This window comes from Neolamprologus brichardi, chromosome 16 (assembly GCF_056152115.1).
Source record: "Neolamprologus brichardi isolate AB-2024 chromosome 16, ASM5615211v1, whole genome shotgun sequence".
NCBI lineage: Eukaryota > Metazoa > Chordata > Actinopteri > Cichliformes > Cichlidae > Neolamprologus > Neolamprologus brichardi.
In genome coordinates this window covers 14171360-14191824 of record NC_142119.1, presented here as the reverse complement: position 1 = coordinate 14191824, position 20465 = coordinate 14171360, and the positions used below count along the sequence as shown (strand labels likewise).

The window sequence follows — 20465 nt, the reverse complement described above, 5'->3', positions numbered from 1 at the left end:
AAGAAACGTCTGTCAGAACCAGGCTCAGGGAGGGACGTCCGTCTGCCGTGATGGCTGAGAAGACATAAGTTAGGCTTTAAACAATTGTTATGTTTCCATTTAGCATTTTTTGCCTTTAAAACAAAAATACAAACCTAAAGCTATTTTACCATCACTTTATTAAGCGAATGAGATGTTTTATTTTTTTTTAGAATCTCATCATAGTACAACACTTTGCAAAAGTCTTGAGTTACCCCTCATTTCAGTGATTTACTCAAGTGTGCAAACATACATGGAAATGCAGTTTCTAAGGCAACAACAATCCTAAAAAGACCATCTCGGTATGGCCACCTTTATTTAGGAATAATCCTCTGGGTTTCTTTCAGGGGCTTCCAAAGTTCTGTAGATGCTAGCTACACACTATTTCAGAAATGGTCTAAGGCACAGGTGTCGAACTCAAAGCCTCAAGGGCCGGTGTCCTGCAGGTTTTAGATGTGTTCTTGATCCAACACAGCTGATTTAAATGGCTAAATTACCTCCTCAACATTTCTCGAAGTTCTCCAGAAGCCTGGTAATGAACTAATCATTTGATTCAGGTGTGTTGACCCAGGGTGATATCTAAAACCTGCAGGACACCGGCCCTCGAGGCCTGGAGTTCGACACCCCTAGTCTAAGGGAAGCTCTCAATTTACCGCTCAGTCTACGTCCCTACCCTCACCTGTGGTCATGAGCTGTGGGTAGTGACTGAAAGAACGAGATCGCGGATACAAGCCGCAGAAATGGGCTTCTTCCTTCAAGTGGCTGGCCTCTCGCTTAGAGATAGGATAAGATCAGCCATCTGAGAGGGGCTCAGAGTAGAGCCGCTGCCCCTCCACATCAAAAGGAACCAGTTGAAGTGGTTCGGGCATCTGACAAGGATGCCTCCTGGGTGAGTCTGGGCATGTCCCACCACCTGGAGGAGGCCCCGGGGCAGACCCGGGACATGGGCCTGGGAACACCTTGGTGTTCCCCCAGACAAGCTGGCGGAGGTGGCTGGGGACAGGGAGGTCTGGGCTTGTCTGCTTAGGTTTAGGCTGCTGTCCCCGCGGCCCTGGATGGGTGGATGGATAGAATGGACTGGTAATTATATAGCACCTGTCTGCTAAAGTTGAGCACTCAAAACACTTCCTCCTACAAGTTCACCCAAACACACACTGAGACTTATTTATTATTTAGTTGATTTATTATTTATTTATTCAGTATCTAAGGATACTTTGACGTGCTGACTGGAGGAGCCACAGATCAGGTCACCAACATTCCAACTGGTAGATGAGCATGATGTCATGAGAGGGGGCGTGGCCAGGATTTCTGGTTGAGGCGCCATCTTCCTGGGCCAAACTAAGCTCAAGCGAAAGCAGCCACATCAGCCATGGTTTGTTCTTGCTGTGTGGTCGGTTGTAATGTTAGATCGCACGACTGGTGTTGTGCCAAAAAGTGATTTCCGGTATTTACCAAAAACTGATTGCTCGTATTTAAACTGCTATAAGTAAGTGTTGGCCTATATTATGTAAAACATATGTCAAATGCATCCCTTATGGATTACATAAAGTCATCTTGAGCCACAAACAACATTCGTGTAACAAGGTAGAAGCCGCAATCAGTTTTTGGCAGTGACTTTTACCTTTATTTATGCAGTTAAAAAAATCTCATTAACATTAATAATGTCTTTTGTAAGAGTAAGCTGGCCAGGAGGACAGCAGAAATGGCAGCAAATATTACAATAGTTCAGTAAAAATATTTTAAGTGGGGATAAAGGACCGGATTGGTTATAATGTAAGTACAATAACACAGAGTTGTAAAGATACTTGAAAAACAGATAATTTTTTTAATTCTATATATAACCCCTTTGTAAAGTCTGTTTACAAACATACGTAAAGATATTACACATAAAAAATACACAGAAACATTGGAAATCACTTTTTGGCAGGCAATCACTTTTTGGCACAACACCTGCAAGGGAATAAGCTTGAGAATGGATGTTTTTATTTTTTCCCCACCTGGAAGCAACATGAGGGAGCTCATATAGCAGACCTTACCAAAAGAAGGCATCTAGCCTGGATAGCAGCTGTGAGACGAGCTGATATCCAGTTCTCTTCCATCTCCAAATATCTGTTGGTGCTCCAGACATTTTCATTCCGGTAAGTTCTAAATGTGTTCAAATCACTCTTTATAGTCTATTAGTTTTATTTTATGCACTCTGAGGTCATAGCAAATTAGAACAAACATCCTAATGAGTGATTTTGCAGAACTACCTTCTATTTAAAGAGTTGCTAATTATTTGGCATTATTGCAGCAAACCAGCCAATGAAATGGATGAAACACATCGTGACCGGGTTCCAGCGCTAGTAGTATTAGAAAATATAACGTTGAATCAATGTCAGGTTTCAACATTGATTCAACATCAAAACCTGACGTTGTTTCAACATTAAAAAAGGGTGCAAGGGTGACGTTAGGTCAACGTTACACTTCAACGTTGATTCAATGACATCGCCTGATATTGACTCAACATTGTTTCAATGTTTCCTTGCTATCTGGGTCGTCATTCAAACAAAGGTAAGTCAGCTCGAGTTCTGTGAGTAAAATGCGTTTGATTTTCCCCCGAACATTCAAATTAGTGCAGCATAAATTCATTCATGAGGGGGAAATTACAGTGAACACGTGGAGGCTGTTAGAGGGATAACATAGTGAGTTCAGTGCATTGATGTGACACTGTCCTGAAGGATTTAGTTATTCTGTATGGTTGTCTGTACGTCGACGTACTCATAAATCTTGTATCCAATCTTTGGTGAATTGGATGTGTCCCTCCAGAGATTTATAATTGGGAAACTGGTTCACCTTGTACGCGCTGACTCCACAGACAAGGTACGAGAATATATCAGGCTATGTCAATAGCGGTTTGGTCTTCAGGGTTTCTACTCCACGGCCGTATTTCATACGGGTCCACATTTCCAATGCACGCTATTTTCTGCAAGTACCGTCTCTTTCACACATCCGGACGCAATCTGTCTCTGTACCGTCCTTTTTCGTTTAAACTGCTTTTAAGCATGTTTTTAGCAACCGTCCTTCCAAAGTGTGTTTGTTTTGATTCGTGGCCTAGGAAGATGGCGCCGCGCTCCCACAATGCATTGGGTGTGACGTCAACTCCAAAGCCTTATCCTTGCACTGTATGTTTTTCTATCTCATTTCAATGCACTGGCAGTGTGTTCGGGATCATTGCCATGCTGGAAAAGTAGGCCATTGCCAATCAGAGGCTTTCCAACTGTTTCATATTTTTTAAATCTACAGGGTGGGTCACATGTTTAGCAACAGTATGCTAATCGGATTCCTCAAAGTGCAATCATACAGGGACTGAGAGATGCATTTTATTCTGCAAAATGGACATAGAAATGATGTCCTCAGGCTCCAAGAAGAGCTCAAACAAAAGTACAAGGGAAGAACACTGGAACAGAACTGGTGAATCGATAGAGCCAACCATTAAAGAGGAAATGGCTCAGAGAGGTGATGGATGGACAACATAAAAACCGTCTCTGTAAGAAACTGGTGAAAAAGGAAGAATGGAAGGAGACAGCAAGGAAGGTAAAAGAGAAGATCAAACTCCTCAACAACCAAATTCAGGGCCTAACAGCCAGTTTCAGACTGATTCACAGTTTAGCAGATCAACATTGGGAAACAGAAGCTTGTATCCAACACAAAGGAGAAGCAACAAATAGAAACAAGTGCTCAGAAGGAAGCACCAGAAAACAAAGAGGAAGAAAACCAGGAAAAAGACAGACACAAAAAGGAAGCTAAAGAACGAAAGTGAAAGGCAGAAATAGAAACGGTGGGAAAGTAAGGTGAAGGAAATAGTGAGAGAAAAGAAGGAGAACACAACTAATGACCGAGCAAAAGAAAAGACTGATGAGGGGGAAGAACGAAGAGCTGGGGTTGGCACCAGCAGAGCACTCTTCATCCTAACCCTCATCACCCTCATTCTTACCCTTTACTCCACCATCGTACAGCCCACATCTATCCCTCTTTACCAACATTAATCAGAACTGCTCATGAGTCTGGGTCACATAGTCTACAGAGAATTGGTGATTGAGTACCAGTCAGTACTGGTACTCAATTTAACAGCCGACGGTTTGGGACAAACCAATGTGACAGGTTAGGGGAGTTTCATCAAAGTATTTCTAGTCCAAACGATTAATAAATTATTTCTAGGAAATTGCATGTAAATATTTATTCTTTGTGTAATATGTAGCTATGTCACAGATACTCACCTGGGTCAGACTGTAGCACATGAAAGGAGCTCCTTTCACTGACATGTGCTTTAATAGGAGTCTTAGTCCAAATAGATGACACGGTGATACAGACGGGGGTCTCTCACTCTGAATGTCCAACAGGGACATTCAGAGTGAGAGACTTCATTTCTAAAAGCACTACTTGTAGTATTGTATTACTTTTTGTTAAAGTTCCTGCACTACAGTTTATACAGACTCATTAAAAGCCCTCTATCACTTCCCTAGACAGAAAACATTTCATTTCTTAATAATGCTTCTATTATGAAACATCTGCAGGAACTTATTGTGTATTAGCCAAATAGGGTTTTGTTTTGTTTACCAATTATGCAAAGCAGGAAACAAACACCTTTGGGTGTATCTCTCCTCTTACTGGTTACTAAATCATTATGTAACACAATTAGGGAGACGAAGATGAAGATGAGGCTGTCCATAACCTTGATGTAACATTTGATTATGTACTCAGTTGCAGCCGGTATTGCAAGTAATCTTGTAACGTTGCACAGCCTTCCACTAAAGCTACAACGCTACTGAGCATGGCTGTGTGGGCATATATGGTGTCCTCAGCGTGGCAGAGGCCTCAGCACATCACTGATTAGCTGCTGCCTGTGACAAAGTGGGTGAGCAGTTAGAAATCTTTAATACTCACCACTTGTCTCAAATATTAACTTTTTACACCAAAGCAGTTTATTCTCTACATGTGTTGTTTTGCCCGTGAATCTCTTCGGGTCAGCTTCTGTTGGTTAAATGTGCTTTAGGCTATAAGACGTGACACACTACACATGAAAAGGTTCAGATATTTTTCATAGTGCATGTTTGAGCTGTTTTCCCAAAAAAATAATAATTTTACACAATTCAGTGAGCTACATGCTGAACTTAGGAGATGTAAGCTGTGTGGGGTATTTTTACGAGTTAATCTGGGGAGTTTTTGGTTTCAGTTTCATATGTCACGGTCATCACTGTGAATGAACTACACATGCGGTCCCCAGTTTTCAAATCTCTGTCTTTTGTTCACAAGGAGCCACCTTTTAAAATGTCCTGTAACTGTACGAGTAGGTCAACTACCAATCGAGTGATGTCACAGTAATAATTGTGAGTCTGTTTTCAGATGTTCCCAGTGATCCGTGTTAGCTTTGAAAGGGCAGAGGGAAATTTCAGATTCTACTTTGCCCTTTGCCTGCAGTGACATTTCCAAAGCTTATGACAGACTGTTCAGATGCTTCACTTGCAGCAGGTCTATTCTCAATGCTCACGTGACGACCCTATTTCTGTCTGGTCCCAGCCCAGAGGGAGGAAACACACCAGAGAACCCAGGTTTGTTTTTTAGAAAAAATACTTTATAAATCATGCAGTCGGTCCATGTTTTTCAACACAAACAAAACGTCCTTTCCACATTGCATGAAACAAGCTGACACAAATCCATAATCATACTCTTTAACAGCAGTGTGTAGCTCTAATGTGATCTTAAAACTAGTATTTACACACTTACACTTCACATGAAGCCACCTTAGTTAGCGTTCATAAGCAGTAAAGCGGTTATAGTAAGCAGAGAAAAGGCAAATGCAGAGCAGTGTATAAACATAACGATACTGATACAGCAACACTGATGGAGGAGTTCCCCCAGTGCTGCAAAACAACATTGTATTAGGAATACTGCTTCTAAATGCTAACATTGGCTCCCAGAGTGAAGTGCTTGCATTTACACCTAAACTAAGTAATAAATATGATAAAATGAGTCTATTGTTCCTTTATAAATGAAGATAAATATGTTGCCAGCAGGTCTGGAGGCACTCTGTGGGTGCTGTGTGTTGGACAGGTGGAAGGTTTGAGGTCAGCAGACTCATCACGGAAACATCCTGATCTGAGCCCCATTTTATCAAACCGCTACAGGTAACATGCTGGTTGTGTGATGGTAAAAGCCATTTCTGACTGAACAATGAGCTGTTTGCTAATAATAATGATCACGGTGCACTCTCTGAATCAATGTGTTGCATTTAAACATTTAATTTCTCTTCTTTAGGTTAGCATTTATCAGGGTTAGTATCATTTTCTCACGGTTTTGTTTCATGATCAACAGAAAGTCTTGCCGCACAGTTGTATTCACTTGCAGCCAATTCCCTTTTTATTGATTTGTATTTGCCTACAAAACATATCACCGCTAATTCAGCACAAACTAAGTTACCTTTAAATAATCCTTACATGCACACAAACACGTGATCCTGCAGAACCAGACACCACTGAATAAACTATTAAGAAGTCCAAGCTTCGCTTTTCCAATTGGCTGGTGGGACGCGGTTCACATTCATAATTAACTGAAAGGTGCCAGTGTGAAGCAAAGCAACAGTAGGGGTGACTGAGCCAGCATGTGCAGGGCTACGCCCCTTTACATTCTCCATAGAGCTTGCTCTTAGTTTATTTTTACTGGGCTGTGAGGGGTCAACACTGAAGGAGAACCACTCTGACATCAGTCAGAGGTCAAACATGAAGCACATTTATGACCATATATGGAGGCTGCTAATAACATGATGATGATGAATGAAGCCAAAGCTGAATTGCCTAACAGTGCATTTCCTGTAGTGGCCACTTGAGGCTGGCCCCAGAAGTGAGCCAATCCTCATAGACTTCCATGTTAAAAATGTTAAAAACAAACTTTACAGCAGGACAAAAACACGTTTACAGCCTGGTACAAAAAAAGAGACACTTTAAATGAGTGTATGACTTGTTCACTTAGAGAGTGGCTACTTTGAAAGAAGTTGTGGTCAGTCAGGGTCCACTACATCAGAACTGTGACTGAAGATGGAGCCACTTGGAGCACGTAATGTAAAGCTTTTCTTTAAATCTAAAAAATCCTAATAGCTAATCTGCATACAGCAGGAGTTAAATCAAAAACAACACTACAACCAAAAATAATTCTCATTAGTTTGATAAAAGGAGCTCCTGGCTCCTGCCTAGCAGCTGCTTTGGGCCCTGACATCAGCAGTGGGTTTTACACACTTGCTCGGCTGCATTTGGCATGACTACAACACACTGCTGCTATTGCACACTTAAGCCCAAATATCTCCACCTACTGCTGTTGAAATTGAAAAAGCATTTAAGTAATGATAGAAATCCAGTGTCCATCCACACTGAAAATAAAGCAGCACAGGAGCTTAGTCTGTCAGCAGTTAGACATCCAGCGAGTGTCTAATCTGCTGGCCATGATACAACATGTTGGTTTGTTTTCAGAATTTCTGTTAAAACAGGGGATTCATAACAGTCTCTGTGCCCCAACATGGGCACATGGCAGGACTCTGCTCTACCTTTGGTACAAAGATATGGGATTTCAGTGGTGTTGGTTCTGACTTCCATTACTCATACTACACTATTATGGACTTTGCCACAAAAAAAAGAAAAGAAAAAAGATTTAGTATAAATGCCAAAATACCAGGATGTTCTACAGTATCCAGAGGGGGTACGGAGTATGTGTGTGCTTTTCTGGCCATTCTGACCTACAATCCCATGCCAGATACAGCGAGAGGGTCAGAGTTCAAGGTGCAATGTTATGGCACAGTATGTCCCAGCTGTGTGCACACTATGTACTTCAGTAAAGTGCATTTTGGAAGGCAGGAAAGCTTTCCGGCATCTGGGCATTATTAGTAACCTTGTGCTTCCCTGAAACTGCGTCACTTTGTTTTGGCGTCACTACATCCTGTATTGTCTCTCACTGGGACCTTTTTTCATCTTTCTTTATGTCTTTCATTTTTTTAATTTTATACTTTACATGTCACGTTGCTATATATTCAGTGAATTTCTTCTGCTTTTATTGTGATGTTGGTCTAATGCTCTTCTTTGCCTCTGTGTTTGGAATATAAATGAAGCTGCCTTTCCATTTCCATTGCACTAAAAGAACCATACGGGGTGAGAAATGTTCAAGTGGTGCTCATCAGCAGACTAGGCTAGCCACAATAAATGTTTGCTTTCACAATCCTCAATTTCTGTCAGTAAATATTGAGAAAAGCCCTGCGTGTTTTGACACAGTGCACTGCAATGTCTTCAACTGTGCGACCAACAGTCCAAGACCAAAAAAATCTTCAGTTTCACAATCATTTTGACAAAACACAACACAACACACACTCAAGCAGCTGGAGCCTGTGTTTTTTTTTCTTTCTAAAGCTGCTTTTCCATTCAGTGTCCAGAGTTCCAGGAACTAAACTGTTCCTTCATACAGATTAGCAGCAAATTAGTCCATTTATAAATAGGTGACAGCTGGTTTAGCATTAGACTATACACAAAAAAAAAGTCCAGTAGTTGGTGGTAATTCCGTACTTCAGAGTACGCCACCAATCACACGCCACACTCCCCTCTGACGTTCCTGTACTTTTGAGAAGTGTAAGCAGAAACCTTTTCCTCTGGAACTTAACCTACACTCTGGTCCATCTGGTGGAAACACAGCTTACTTAAAAAAAAAAAAAAAGGTTTAAATTATTCAGCAGCTTCCGGAATAATTTCAGTCATTGTCTGGCTCCAGCTGAACTCTTTGCTTTCCTGTGTCATGTGTGAAACTGAATATCTTCATGTCTTAGACTGTTAGGTGCAGATAAATGTAACGTTAGAGAATCTGTGTGCAAAAGTAAATATCTAAAATATCTGAATAGACTCTGTATGTTGCAGCTCATCATTGCTTTGTCTCCGTTTTCAGTTGTGTGCCTGCATCCCTATAGCTAATCTGTACAGAAGTGATGACGCACTGGCCTGACGCACCGTGGGGCCTCCATTTGACCTGCGGGCTCAGATTCACCACCAGATCAAGGTCTGATATAGGAACCTGCATTAGCACCAAGGTGAAAATCAGCTGGAGGATCCACACCAGCTTTAAAATCTGACACAGGAAATTGTTTCATTGTTGTGAGAAAGGCACTTTCAGTTGGAACACAGATAGTCTCTCTTCGGGCTCTTTGACGTTGTTGTTTGTGGGTCCGTGTTTGTGCAGCAGAGGGAGGTTGTCGCTACGTGTGGTGGACCTCGTGGAACATGAGCTCGCGCGGGATGGGCGTCTCGGCTCCGTAAACACTGGAGGCACGCCGCTCGAACGCAGAAACCATCTGCTTCACCACCTCATCGAAGAACACGTGAGCGAGCTGGGAGTGGATGAGGGAGCGAAATTCAAAGGAGATCTGAGGAGGAAGAGGAGACGATAAAGTTAGCAGCTGAGTCTCTAACTTTGTGACTGTATGAAACTGATCCAGACATGCCAAGATGAGCCAACACATGATCACAGAGCACATTCTCACATAGTGGACATTTTCCAGTATGTTGCCCTGCAACAAGCTGTTTGTACTTACAGCAAAATCCACAGTGCAGGTCCGGGGGTACCCAGGGAGACCAGGGCTGAAACGCCACATCGTCTCCAAGTGGTTGAACAGTTTACCCTCCGAGCACGATGCCTGAAAAGCAACATGTACAAGTTTTCTGCGGTCAGTCAGCAACAGGAGAGACATTGCATTTGTGAATTGCTTAGAGCAACAACTGTGACTTTACAGCCTCAGAAAACACTGCAAACACCCTCTGAGCAGCCAAACAAAGGAAAAAGAATTTCCAGCTGAACTTTGCACCTAATCCCAGCTTCAAAGACGGCCTGTTTTGACTAGGGTGATATTTACAGTTTACACTTTCACACCCAAAAAGTGTGGAGTGCTTCTCACTCCAGCCTGAATGATTTTCAGTCAGTGTGATAGTTCACCAAGCAGTGCAGTCTGTTCTATTTACATTTTACAGACGTTGAATTTAAGGCTGATAACCCTGCCTCGCTGAAAAGAGCAGATAGTGTTGCAAATGTCTCTCGCACCTTTCACACCTCAGAGAGGTGCCGTCTGAGTGTTATCTTCTAATGGTATTCACACCCACCTCAGCCTTTGTTTGTTCAGCTTTGCTGAGGTGAGACAGGGGCAGGTATTGTCTCCTCTTTTTTCAATTGTTATTCAGCTATTTGTGCCAGCCTTCACGTCTCTGTGACAGCCAGCTTTTTACACCCCCTTCTTGTGTGGCCAACTTTCCATCACATGTTGTGTAATGACAACAGGGATAAATAACGAACGAGAGGAAAATATACAACGTAGCAGGAAGAAGTTAATCAGGACTTAACACGGACAGTCCTTTTCCACTAGTACCCACTTGGCTCGACACAACAGGGTTTTTAGGATTCTCCATTAGGTGGCAGTACCTGGTACAGGGTAGTTTAAGTAACAACTTGGTCAGGCTTGAAAGCCTGAGGCAATCCAAAAATGTGACAACGACAGACTGTGTGCCACGCATTGGCCAGTCAATGGCGTCTGAATCATTAGAGCACTTCTTTCACAAAAATCAATACCACCATTTTTAAAACTCAACAATGAGGAAAAACACCTGAAAAAAAACCAAAACAACACAGTGGTCCCCGAGTCTGACAAAAAGCAATAGATCAACCATCATCCTAATGTGTACATTAGGTGGTACTCCACTGCAATGGAAAACGACGGTAACATAGTAGAGTCGAGCTGAATAGGCACCAAGAGTGTCTCCCCAGCACAGACCGCGGGCCTGTGTTGACTAGCTGCAGACCTTTTTCTTTTTCTTAACACTTTAAAGCCTGAACCATGAAATAACTGCCAGAAAACTCAAAATATTGTAAAATTGAGTGTTTATTGAATAGGCTGACGACTTCATACAGCTACTATGAAGGTTACTAAATGGGAGCTCATGATTTGTTGTGCCAATCTTCATTCAAAAACCGTATCCTGACTTTGACTTGAAACCAGCTTAATCTGTGACGTCCATCTAAATTAATTTTTCATTCTTACCGTTTTAGTCTGTTTCTTTTAGATTGAGTGTTTTCCTTTACCTACTCTGTGTTTTCCTAATAATGTCACAGTACTAACATCAACAGTGGATGTTTTTTAACCATGAGCTTGAAGCAGTATCTTACCTTGACCAGGTGAGGGCGTACTGTAGTGACGAGGGAGGTGTAGTTCTCCACTACAGGGGGGAAGCCCACAGTTAATTTGGCCTTGCAGAAGCCGGATCTCTTGAAGACCACCTCAGACTTCTTGCACCAGGGAACAAAGAGGCGGTAGTTTTCCACCTCAGCCACCACTTCATAGATCTCCTGCATGGAATATCTGCAGGGACACGGAAACAGAGAGAGCGAATATGTTAACGCAAGGCTGCACGTCACCAAGGAGATGAAGGTCAGCAACTGTGTGACAAGACACCAACCATAATACAACAGCGTCGACCCAGAAAAGGCTCAAATAGGTCAGTAAGGGATGTTGGAATAAGGGCAAAAGAAGAGCAGTAAAGCACACAAAACAAAAGTTGGAGGTGTTGAATGACAGACACGTACAGACACCGTGTTACATAATTCCAGACGTCCAGCTGAGGGAAAATAGTTGCCAGTGCCCATGTCTATTTATACAAGCAGATTTAGTGAGTATGACCTCTCTGAGGAGCACAGGAGGACATTTAGTGCGTCACACACACACGTAGGGTACAGATACAGAGACCAGACTCCAAACACTCACTGGTACATAGGGCATTTCAGAGCAGCTGAACGCACCACATGTTGCCAATACTGGAGATCACTGACATTGGTGCATTATATCATATTTTGGAGCTTCAATTTCAGCCCTTGTAGCCGTGTGGTTTGGTTACATTTCATCTCTTCTGCAATGGACATAAAAGCTCAGCAGCAGGACCACCCAGACGTAAAGTCTGATTTGATATCACAGAAAGACACTGAGAAGTAATTATGGATATTGATTAAGACTTTCTCTTTGTTGGTGGCATTATTGATTGTGCTCATAGGTCCAGTTCTTTATCAGTGCCATTACTGATTTCTGATCATTTTGTTGTGTGTGTGTGTAAACATGTTTTCAGCTGTTTTTTTATCTGTGAGTCAGAGCACAGGATAGAAATAGAAGTCAAAGGGCTCGCATGTGACTCAGGCATTCTACAAATCATGACGTCATTGTTTAACAATGTGCTACCGCCAAAAATCTATGCCAGTTATGAGAGGAATTAGAAAGCTTGGAGCCATTCTGATGGATGAATGAGTTTTTCCATCCTTTTTCAAAAGCTTCCTGTGAAACTATTTTTAAGTTTTCAGGAGGGTCAGAGTATTTCAGTCAAACAAACACAAACAGGAGCTAAAGATATATTTTAAGGACTTTAAGTGGTTAAATACAAGCTGGGGGAAAAAAACACTTGCAGGAGAGAGCTGAAAAAACTGTTTCTATACAAAATACAAGTTTTTGCCCGCAGACACTGTCTCCTCCTGAGATAAAAATTATGTCCAAACGTGTCTTGAGGCAAAAAATAAATTAATGTAAAATAAAAATGACAAAAAAAAATGTAAGTGGATCCTGACTCACCCAATGATGCGTCTCTCTGAGTACTCCTTCCTCTTGGAGAAGGAATCTGCGAGGTTGAAGAAGCTGCGTGAAGGCAGTGTGATGGGGCGCCCTAGCACGGCTGCACTCAGCAGTGGGTGCGCACGCATCATCAGGATCCCGCATGATGAAAGGTATCTGATGACCAAACAAAAAACAACAAGTCACCAACAATGCAATAAGCTCTCAGAAAGCAGAGGCGCATCAATCTGTTGTTCTCAGTTTGGAAAGTTTGTGTGATTTGACCCCAGTCTAACAGCAGAGATCAGAGAATGGCCAGCACAAGCAAGTTTTGACACAACATTGACATTTCATTATTCTTTAAATTCCTTTTAACACAACAAACAGGGTGTGACTGTGTTTGGTCTGTGCTGCCTGCAGTGGGAAATTCTGGACTGTTAAGTACCCACAGCTCATGCCTCTCACTGTGGGTTCTTCATCTTTACTCTTGCTCAGGCTAAAGCATACAGTGAAGCACATGTCATGCTCCTGCACCAGACTGTGGCCTCCCTCGTAAAACGATAAAGAATGTTAGGCACCCAGAAACATTAAGAAAAACTTTTCTTTAATTCCCCTTCTGGCCTCAAAAGCCAGACTGAGAGACAACGGTTTCCTTCTCTCCATTTTGTACTGTGAAAACGTTCCAGTAGCTGCTGTTATGACATCAAGAATGTTTTTAACTCCTTTCTGGATCAACATTCTGCCAGCTACTCAAAAAACTGCTGTTTCTTATCCAAAAAGGTCTAGTTTTTACCCAAACAATCTAAGGCCACAGAAAGCTGCTTAATGACAGCGAGTAGCCTCTGAGTTGTATAAAACACCCCAAATTCTCTTTTTCTGTCAACACCCAGGAAACAGCCATTCTGTTTAAAGAACTCAACTGTCAGGGGATAAAGTCTGCAGGGACTCGGTGCTTCCATTCTCATGATGGCCAGTTGACTGACCCGTGCAGTGTCCGAGGTTCTAGTTGAAAGAGATCTAATTTAAACACGGAGGGTAGTATAGAACTATCACACTGTCTGCAATACAAAGAAAGCTTCCAGGTGGAACTTGCATCCTGGAGTTTCTGTTCCTGGAGGCTTCAGCATAAATAGATCTCTGACAGGAACTGTCTGGGTCACAGGAAGGAGTCAGTTGAAAAGCCGTTTTAATGTTTGTGCCTCCACTCTTCAATGTGTTTTGTCCTCAGGGTGCACAGCTGTAATATTTTTCATAATCAAGCTAAGCGGGACAGGAAGTCCTGATCTATACCAGCATATAACCAGCTGATTATCCTGCAGTACCTGTAAACATAGCCCAGCCCCAGCCGTTATTCTGGAGAGAGGAAACTCGCCACGCCTGCCAAGCATTTGTCACTCAAATACAGATGGAAGTAACGTAACAAGGTCAAGGACACTGATTTTACTTTAAGCTTTGGACACCTTGATCGCTGTGCAGCTCTGACCAGAGCTGACTACAGGAACTGTGCTTACTGTTTGGCCCGAGGGGCCAGACAATGGGTGAACTGTATATAAGAGGAATTCCATGAATTCTGGGGGAGGAAAACTCCACTGCCTATGGCCTTATGTCCATCTATTTTACAAACATTTTGACATATAGTAAACACAAGAAAATTACAGTTGATATTCAAGTTTCTAAAACCCTTGAAGGACTGGTTTGGTTGAGATAATTAAGTGTTGGCTACACTTAATTAGCCAACATTTAATTATCAGCTAATAAAGTGCAGCCAGCGATTTTAGATTGAAACACAATTAAAACTAATTTCATCATCAGACAGTGAGGGGGAGGGTCTGTGCAGACACCTTCGTGACCAACTATCCATGTGACCCAGGTGGGAGACGGCAAGCAGACTTTAAAGAGATAGAACAGGAATGACTACTCAGCCATTCGATCTCCAGGTCTCTGTGTCTGCATCTTACAATAATCAAGATCTTAGATTAGAATATTTTCTCACTCGTTCAAGATTTCCTCACTGTGAAAGTTAATCTACAACTATTTGAATGAGTGATCTTTAAAGTCTCTTTTGAGACCTAAAAAATTTCTTTGTTTGATTTTTCTGTGGGGGTTTTTTTTGTTTTGTTTTTTGCAGTAAATTAAACATGATTAGCAGTTCTAGGCAGCTGATCACACAAAAAAATCATTAACTAGTAAAATCAGTTAAGTCTTTACATACACTTCCCTCCTTTTCTCATTTCTCAACATTTTTTCCCCAGGCTGTTTTCTTAGACTGTTAAGACTGTTTTACACCTCACTGACTGAAAGGCTCGACTTGTTCCAACTTGTCATAAATATCTGTGAAACAATTCATGATGTTAACTGACGAAAAACAAAAAGGGTTGCTAAATGGTGATAAGAAAAAAATGTGATAATTAGTTCAAACTTAAAGTGGACCTACATTTTCAGCTTCAATTTTTTGTTCTTAAACAACTGAATAGATCACAATTATCCCTGTACATCTTTCACAGGTACAGTTACACATGTAGTTCATCCTCTGTCTCACACAAGCCTTTTAGTTGAGTTGGTTTAGTTTAGCTCTTTTCTTATGATTGGTTGCACCCTCATAAATAATGGCCTCTTTTTGTTAAGAGCGAGCGCCTGTAAATTAATGACCATATTTAAGATAGATACATAAGATGGAAAATAAAGAAAAAAAATGCTATGTACCCTTTGAAATAATTGCCCTACATTGTTCGGTGATTGATTACTTGTACGCTATGAAGCTCTTAACATCACATCAGCATTGTTTCCAGCTTCTACAATGTGATGTTTAGCTTATATTTATAATGTTATATCGATATAAGTAAAATATATGTGGACTGTGGACAACCACAATCCACATATATTTTCTACTTTAATCAACTCTACAATTAATCAAGTATGTAATCCTTCCTCAAGGCAACATGTAGCAGTAGCTCCAGAGAAGGTTGGATCAGGTGAAAAGCCCTGCCCCAGCTCTCCCATGACACCATGAATGGGACAACTTAAACTGGCTCATACCCTTCACCACAGCAACTTAACTAGAGATCCTGTTACTCAGGCATAAGCAGCCTGTAGGGGCATTTTCATTGGCCACTCCTTAGGAGTGTGTCTAAGAGGGGTTTTTTGGTCCATTGTGGCTGGCTGTAGCTCTGTGTTCCAGAGTACCCCTGCCACAGCATGACGGGAAGCAATTAAATAACACATCGATAATTACAATAAATTTAATGCTTTTTGGTGTGACAATATAACAAGTTAAATATGTGACAGCAATCTGCTGTTGTCAGCTTAAAGTGATAGGACTTTCCTAATACCAAGAACACCAATGATTCTACACAGGTTTTAAGAATCAATAAACCGAGTCTCAACAGGCTGTGAAATAAGAAGCATAAAGGCCTGTTTGTGGCACAGGTGTGCAACAAGACTGACTCACAACTGTCAGAAAAATATGCCAGCAATTATAAGCATTCAATGAGCTTAGAGGAATACAATTCCCACAGGTATGGAGTTTTGTAACCTGTTCCCAAATGAATCAGGTTTTCCATTCCCATAGTAACTCATCCCACACTGCATGAAATTCCAATGTACCCACTGCCCTTAAACAGGAGCCTATTCACTCCTGTTTTACTACCTGAAATATGATACACCTGTAGGGATGGGTATTGATAAGATTTTCACGATTCCGATTCCATTTTCGATTCTGTTTAACGATTCTATTCTTTATCGATTCTCTTATCGATTATTTTTTTTTTAAAAAAAGGAGAACACTAAGGTCAATTAGCTTAGATCTTTGTTTTATATCTTCTCTTTGAACAAGATAGAAATTTAGGAGTAACATGGCCTTACAAACCCAACAGTGAGATCTTAACAGATCCAACCTACGGCTCTTCAATGGGGTGTCACAGGGTCCCCAGGAAAAAAAATTGTGAATGTAAAATAATAAAATAAATATTCTTCTGTAGCAATAACAAAGAATAACATAAATGATTCTGTAGCAATTACACAAGAATATCCAGTAATGTTCCTGCCTACAATTAAACACATTCACTTACCGAAAATCGGGGGCATCTGCTGTGGCAAATGGGTGCAAGCCTTTTACCACAAAGTAGTCACTGCTCGGTGACATTCGTCTATCCTGGCCTGAAAGGAGACGCTACCGGTAGACTGTAGCAAGAACTGCCAGCATCTGAGCCAGACTCTGTCTGTCTCTCTCATCATGGTCCCCTAAATGCACAGTAATGGCAGGTTTTGTAATAAGGCAGATCGCGCTAACATAATATGCACTGTTAGTTGATTATTTACCTGCCGCATTAACGGGAGAGGACGTGCAAACGTTACCGCTACTGCTGGGTTGAGATTCACGAGTCCGGAGCGGAATTAAAAACACGACATTCATTTAAGGTTATCGCGTGTTTTGTGAGCAAATGCTTTTGCATATTCGTAGTGTTTCCTCCCTTAAATGAAATATCTACTTTGCAAGTATTGCAAGTTGCCCTGTTGTCATCCGTTCTCGTAAAGTATAACCAAACTTTTTAGCGTTTGAGCCGCCATGTTTCCTGCCAGGTAAATGACGCTCCGCAACGTGGTGACGTCATTCGGGGCGACTGGAATCGATAAGGGAATCGTTTGCAAAAATGGCAAACGATTCCAAGGAATTGAAACAGTGGGAACCGGTTCTCAACAAGAACCGGTTTTCGATACCCATCCCTATACACCTGACCTCTAAATGTATCCTGGGTACAGGCTGAGAATGGCCCAGAGCAAAAGGTGAATGAGACACCTCAAACTCCACAAAGGTGGAAAGCAGAATTAAACCCAAACAACAGATGAGCTGGACAATGAATTCATGGAAGTATACAAATACACTGAGAAACTAATTAAAGTAGCACACTTTGGATTTGTTTAACATTTCTTTAGGAAAATGTAGATAAAAGCATCATCTTGTTTAATTTTAAGGGAGCAGATAATGTGCTATTGTTTAGGCTAAGGTAACAAGTAATGTTACCTTGTGATGAGTAAATTTATAGGCCATATACAGTAGCAGATGCTCATACTAAAAATTACCAAATTTTCAAATAATGAGGTCGGTGTATGTATAAGTACACCGTGTGACCGAAAACCTAAGACTTCAGACTGCTCTAAACTTAGAATTTCAGACAGCCTGACTATGGTCATTTCAGGCACACAGCTCTGGCAGTGAGCACAGAAACCCCACCCACCCGCTGTTCAATCAGAGGAAAGACGACTTAAAGGAGGGGGGTGGGAGATAAAATGGCTGAGATATAGAGAATGGACTGGGGACTGGACTAAGACCAATATAAGAGATAACTAGCTGAAATAGAAAAAAGAACCTAGACTAATCATCTGAAACACTGTCTGCTTAGTGACAATACGGAGTATTAAACATATCTGCATGGTTTATAATATACTCTTTCGCAGTCAGCTTTTGATGTTAAAGAGAGGCTGTTGTATAAACAGATAATGACTGACAAACAGTAAACTTAATATAATATATGCATCACATGTGAGACAATAATTGGTGAAAAGCTGCTACAGGTTCTGGTGATGGTTTCATTTACCAAATGGGACTTAACGATTTTAGGAATATTTTCAGACTGTACCTGCATGTCGTTTTTACTACACTGTTTTGCAAATCACAGATAATCGATGCTAATCGTTACGATGCTTCTAAATTTTTATCGTGGGGATTTAAGTATGTAAAGTTAAAGGTTTCCATGTCTTCAACTTGGCTGTGCTATCAGCAGTGGTGGGACGTAAAAGAAAAAACCCAACTACGCAGACATAGTAATAATTAATGAGCCTGGTTTATAATCAATACATAAATTATCTCGCATTTTTGTAAGTTTACGCTAAGACTGCTGCTCCCCACATGAGAATGCATATAGTCCAGTAAAAGAAACTGAAATCAGCTTTACTTTTCTATGTGTGAAAGTGAAAGAGCGACAATTTAATGTTTCAGTGAATATAAATTATTATCTAATGTACTATGCGGCTTATCACTGCAACATCGTGGCTGTACTACATTTGCTATAAGGTAGACCAATACTGCTTTTACTCGACCCTCATTTCACTACTTTCTACCATCTACAGAGATGTAGTTAACGAATCCAACGAGATTCTTGAGTCAAATAGGGCCGTGAATCGTACACCGCCGCAGTGTTTAGCTACCCCGTACCAGAAGTTTAACTTTGGTATAAATTCTCGTTATAGAGCTATGTCTTCATATTTTACGCCGTCTCGTTTCAGACAACAACTTGAAAAAGTCAAACACTTTACCTAACGTTGCTTCTGTTCTGGATATCCCGGTTGGCTGTGGACGGTAACTGTTTTATGCACTCAGCTACTTTCCTCAAGTTCCGACCGCATCTCGCCATCTTCTCTTCTTCTTTAACGGCTTTGTTCACTCCCTCGCTATCAACCAGTTGACAGGGAGCTCAACGCGCAGTTTGGCCCGACCCTCAACTGGCCTAACCCGCTTGCCATTGGACGACCTGAGGCCACCGAATGTTTTTATTGGGCGGTCCCGCCGTTTGTCACGCCAACGTATTCAGGTCCGTGTGCACGAGCTCGCACGCGCATAGAGTCACGAGTTGTTGGCTCGGGTTGCACTACCGGCCGAGAAAACCGGGTGAAACCTGTTTGTCTTTGCATATCAAAACTATCAATAGGTCACCGTATTGACCTGTCGGCTACACTACACCTTCTTTGTTGTCATTTATTCCTGCTCTGTTGGGCAAATTTGTTAGAATACAGTTTCTACTATTTTTGAATAACAAAGTGAAATAAATATTTAAAATTATTTGCAGTAAGGAAGACATTGAAAGTGAAAGTGAACAGGTTTCTGTATGTGTGCTTTTGTTTTTATCTTTATAAAAATGAAAGGGGAGCTGTTTACATATACATCAATTCAGGGGTAAATTATGAAAGTTTCTTTGCTTATCGTGATACATTATATTTGTTTTACTAACGTGTAAGGTACATTTATTATATATATGAATAAATATTGAAGGGAATGATATATGCTTATCGGCACTGGTGTTCTTATCCAAAATATATGTTATAACATACACTTTAGTAAAGTTCATGAAAGTTTAAAAAAAAAAGTTCAGTGTGGTTTCAGGTTAAACACAGAAACTGTCAATTGTATAAACATTTCTCCCCAGTCAGGGTTGTTTGTGGACACTTTGGCGGCATCATTATTATCCAAACTTTGCCTTCTGTGTCAAGTACCTCACAGCTGGTGGTACAAGTTTTTCCTGCAACGACATGCATCTTCTGGCATCTTTCTGCTTAGTCACCAGGTAAAACTCAACTGTTTTAAATCTAATCAGTCAGTTTCCCCACAGCTATATTCCTCATCCTTCTGTCATGTAGCTTCATTTTCTAATGACCAAAATGCAGGCTGGGTCCTGAAATTTCATTTTCTGTGAAAAGGAAAAAGCTTCACAATTAGCTCCTGTCTGTAGTAGATGGACTGCTCTATATAGCTTTTCTACTCTGCTGGAGCACTCAAACTCAAAGCACTTTATACAGCATGTGCCATTCATACAAGCACTTTTTTCTGTGTTTTCCAACATTCACACAGATTCATACTCCTATACATCTGAGAGAAACTCTGTGTTCAGTATTTTGCCCAAGGATATTTGCCATGTAGCCAGGGATCTAACCACCACCCTTTGTGGATGACCTGCTATACCTTGTGAGCTACAGCCACCCATGCATTGTTTTAGATATAGGTCCTCTAGCTAATAGGAGCACAAGAAAATCTAAG

General features: G+C 41.3%; 1 protein-coding gene across 3 annotated transcripts; it reads right to left on the bottom strand.

The window, feature by feature from the left end:
- Positions 1–6389: 6389 nt before the first annotated feature.
- On the bottom strand, positions 6390–19123 carry coq10b (coenzyme Q10B). 3 transcript variants are annotated; one of them, XM_087852953.1, is made up of 6 exons: positions 18971–19083; positions 16726–16897; positions 12680–12835; positions 11236–11428; positions 9617–9718; positions 6390–9448 (listed from the first exon to the last, which is right to left on the bottom strand). In XM_087852953.1, the coding sequence occupies exons 2-6, from the start codon at positions 16797–16799 to the stop codon at positions 9281–9283; spliced, it is 693 nt and encodes a 230-aa protein (XP_087709079.1). In that variant the 5' UTR covers positions 16800–16897; positions 18971–19083; the 3' UTR covers positions 6390–9280. The 3 variants fall into 3 exon arrangements, with proteins under 3 accessions (XP_087709079.1, XP_087709080.1, XP_006805882.1); XM_087852954.1 differs by lacking the exon at positions 18971–19083 and adding an exon at positions 16976–18963; XM_006805819.3 differs by lacking the exon at positions 16726–16897 and having other exon boundaries at positions 18971–19123.
- Positions 19124–20465: the final 1342 nt, after the last annotated feature.

What these genes read in the sequence shown, in the direction of transcription:
- coq10b (XM_006805819.3), bottom strand. Translation starts at nt 19,068, where the DNA reads ATGGCGAGATGCGGTCGGAACTTGAGGAAAGTAGCTGAGTGCATAAAA. An exon ending in TCAGAGAGACGCATCATTGG is followed by an intron (nt 11,429 to 12,679) that starts GTGAGTCAGGAT and finishes GTGTCCCTGCAG; the next exon opens with ATATTCCATGCAGGAGATCT. An exon ending in CCTGCACTGTGGATTTTGCT is followed by an intron (nt 9,449 to 9,616) that starts GTAAGTACAAAC and finishes CTTCCTCCTCAG; the next exon opens with ATCTCCTTTGAATTTCGCTC.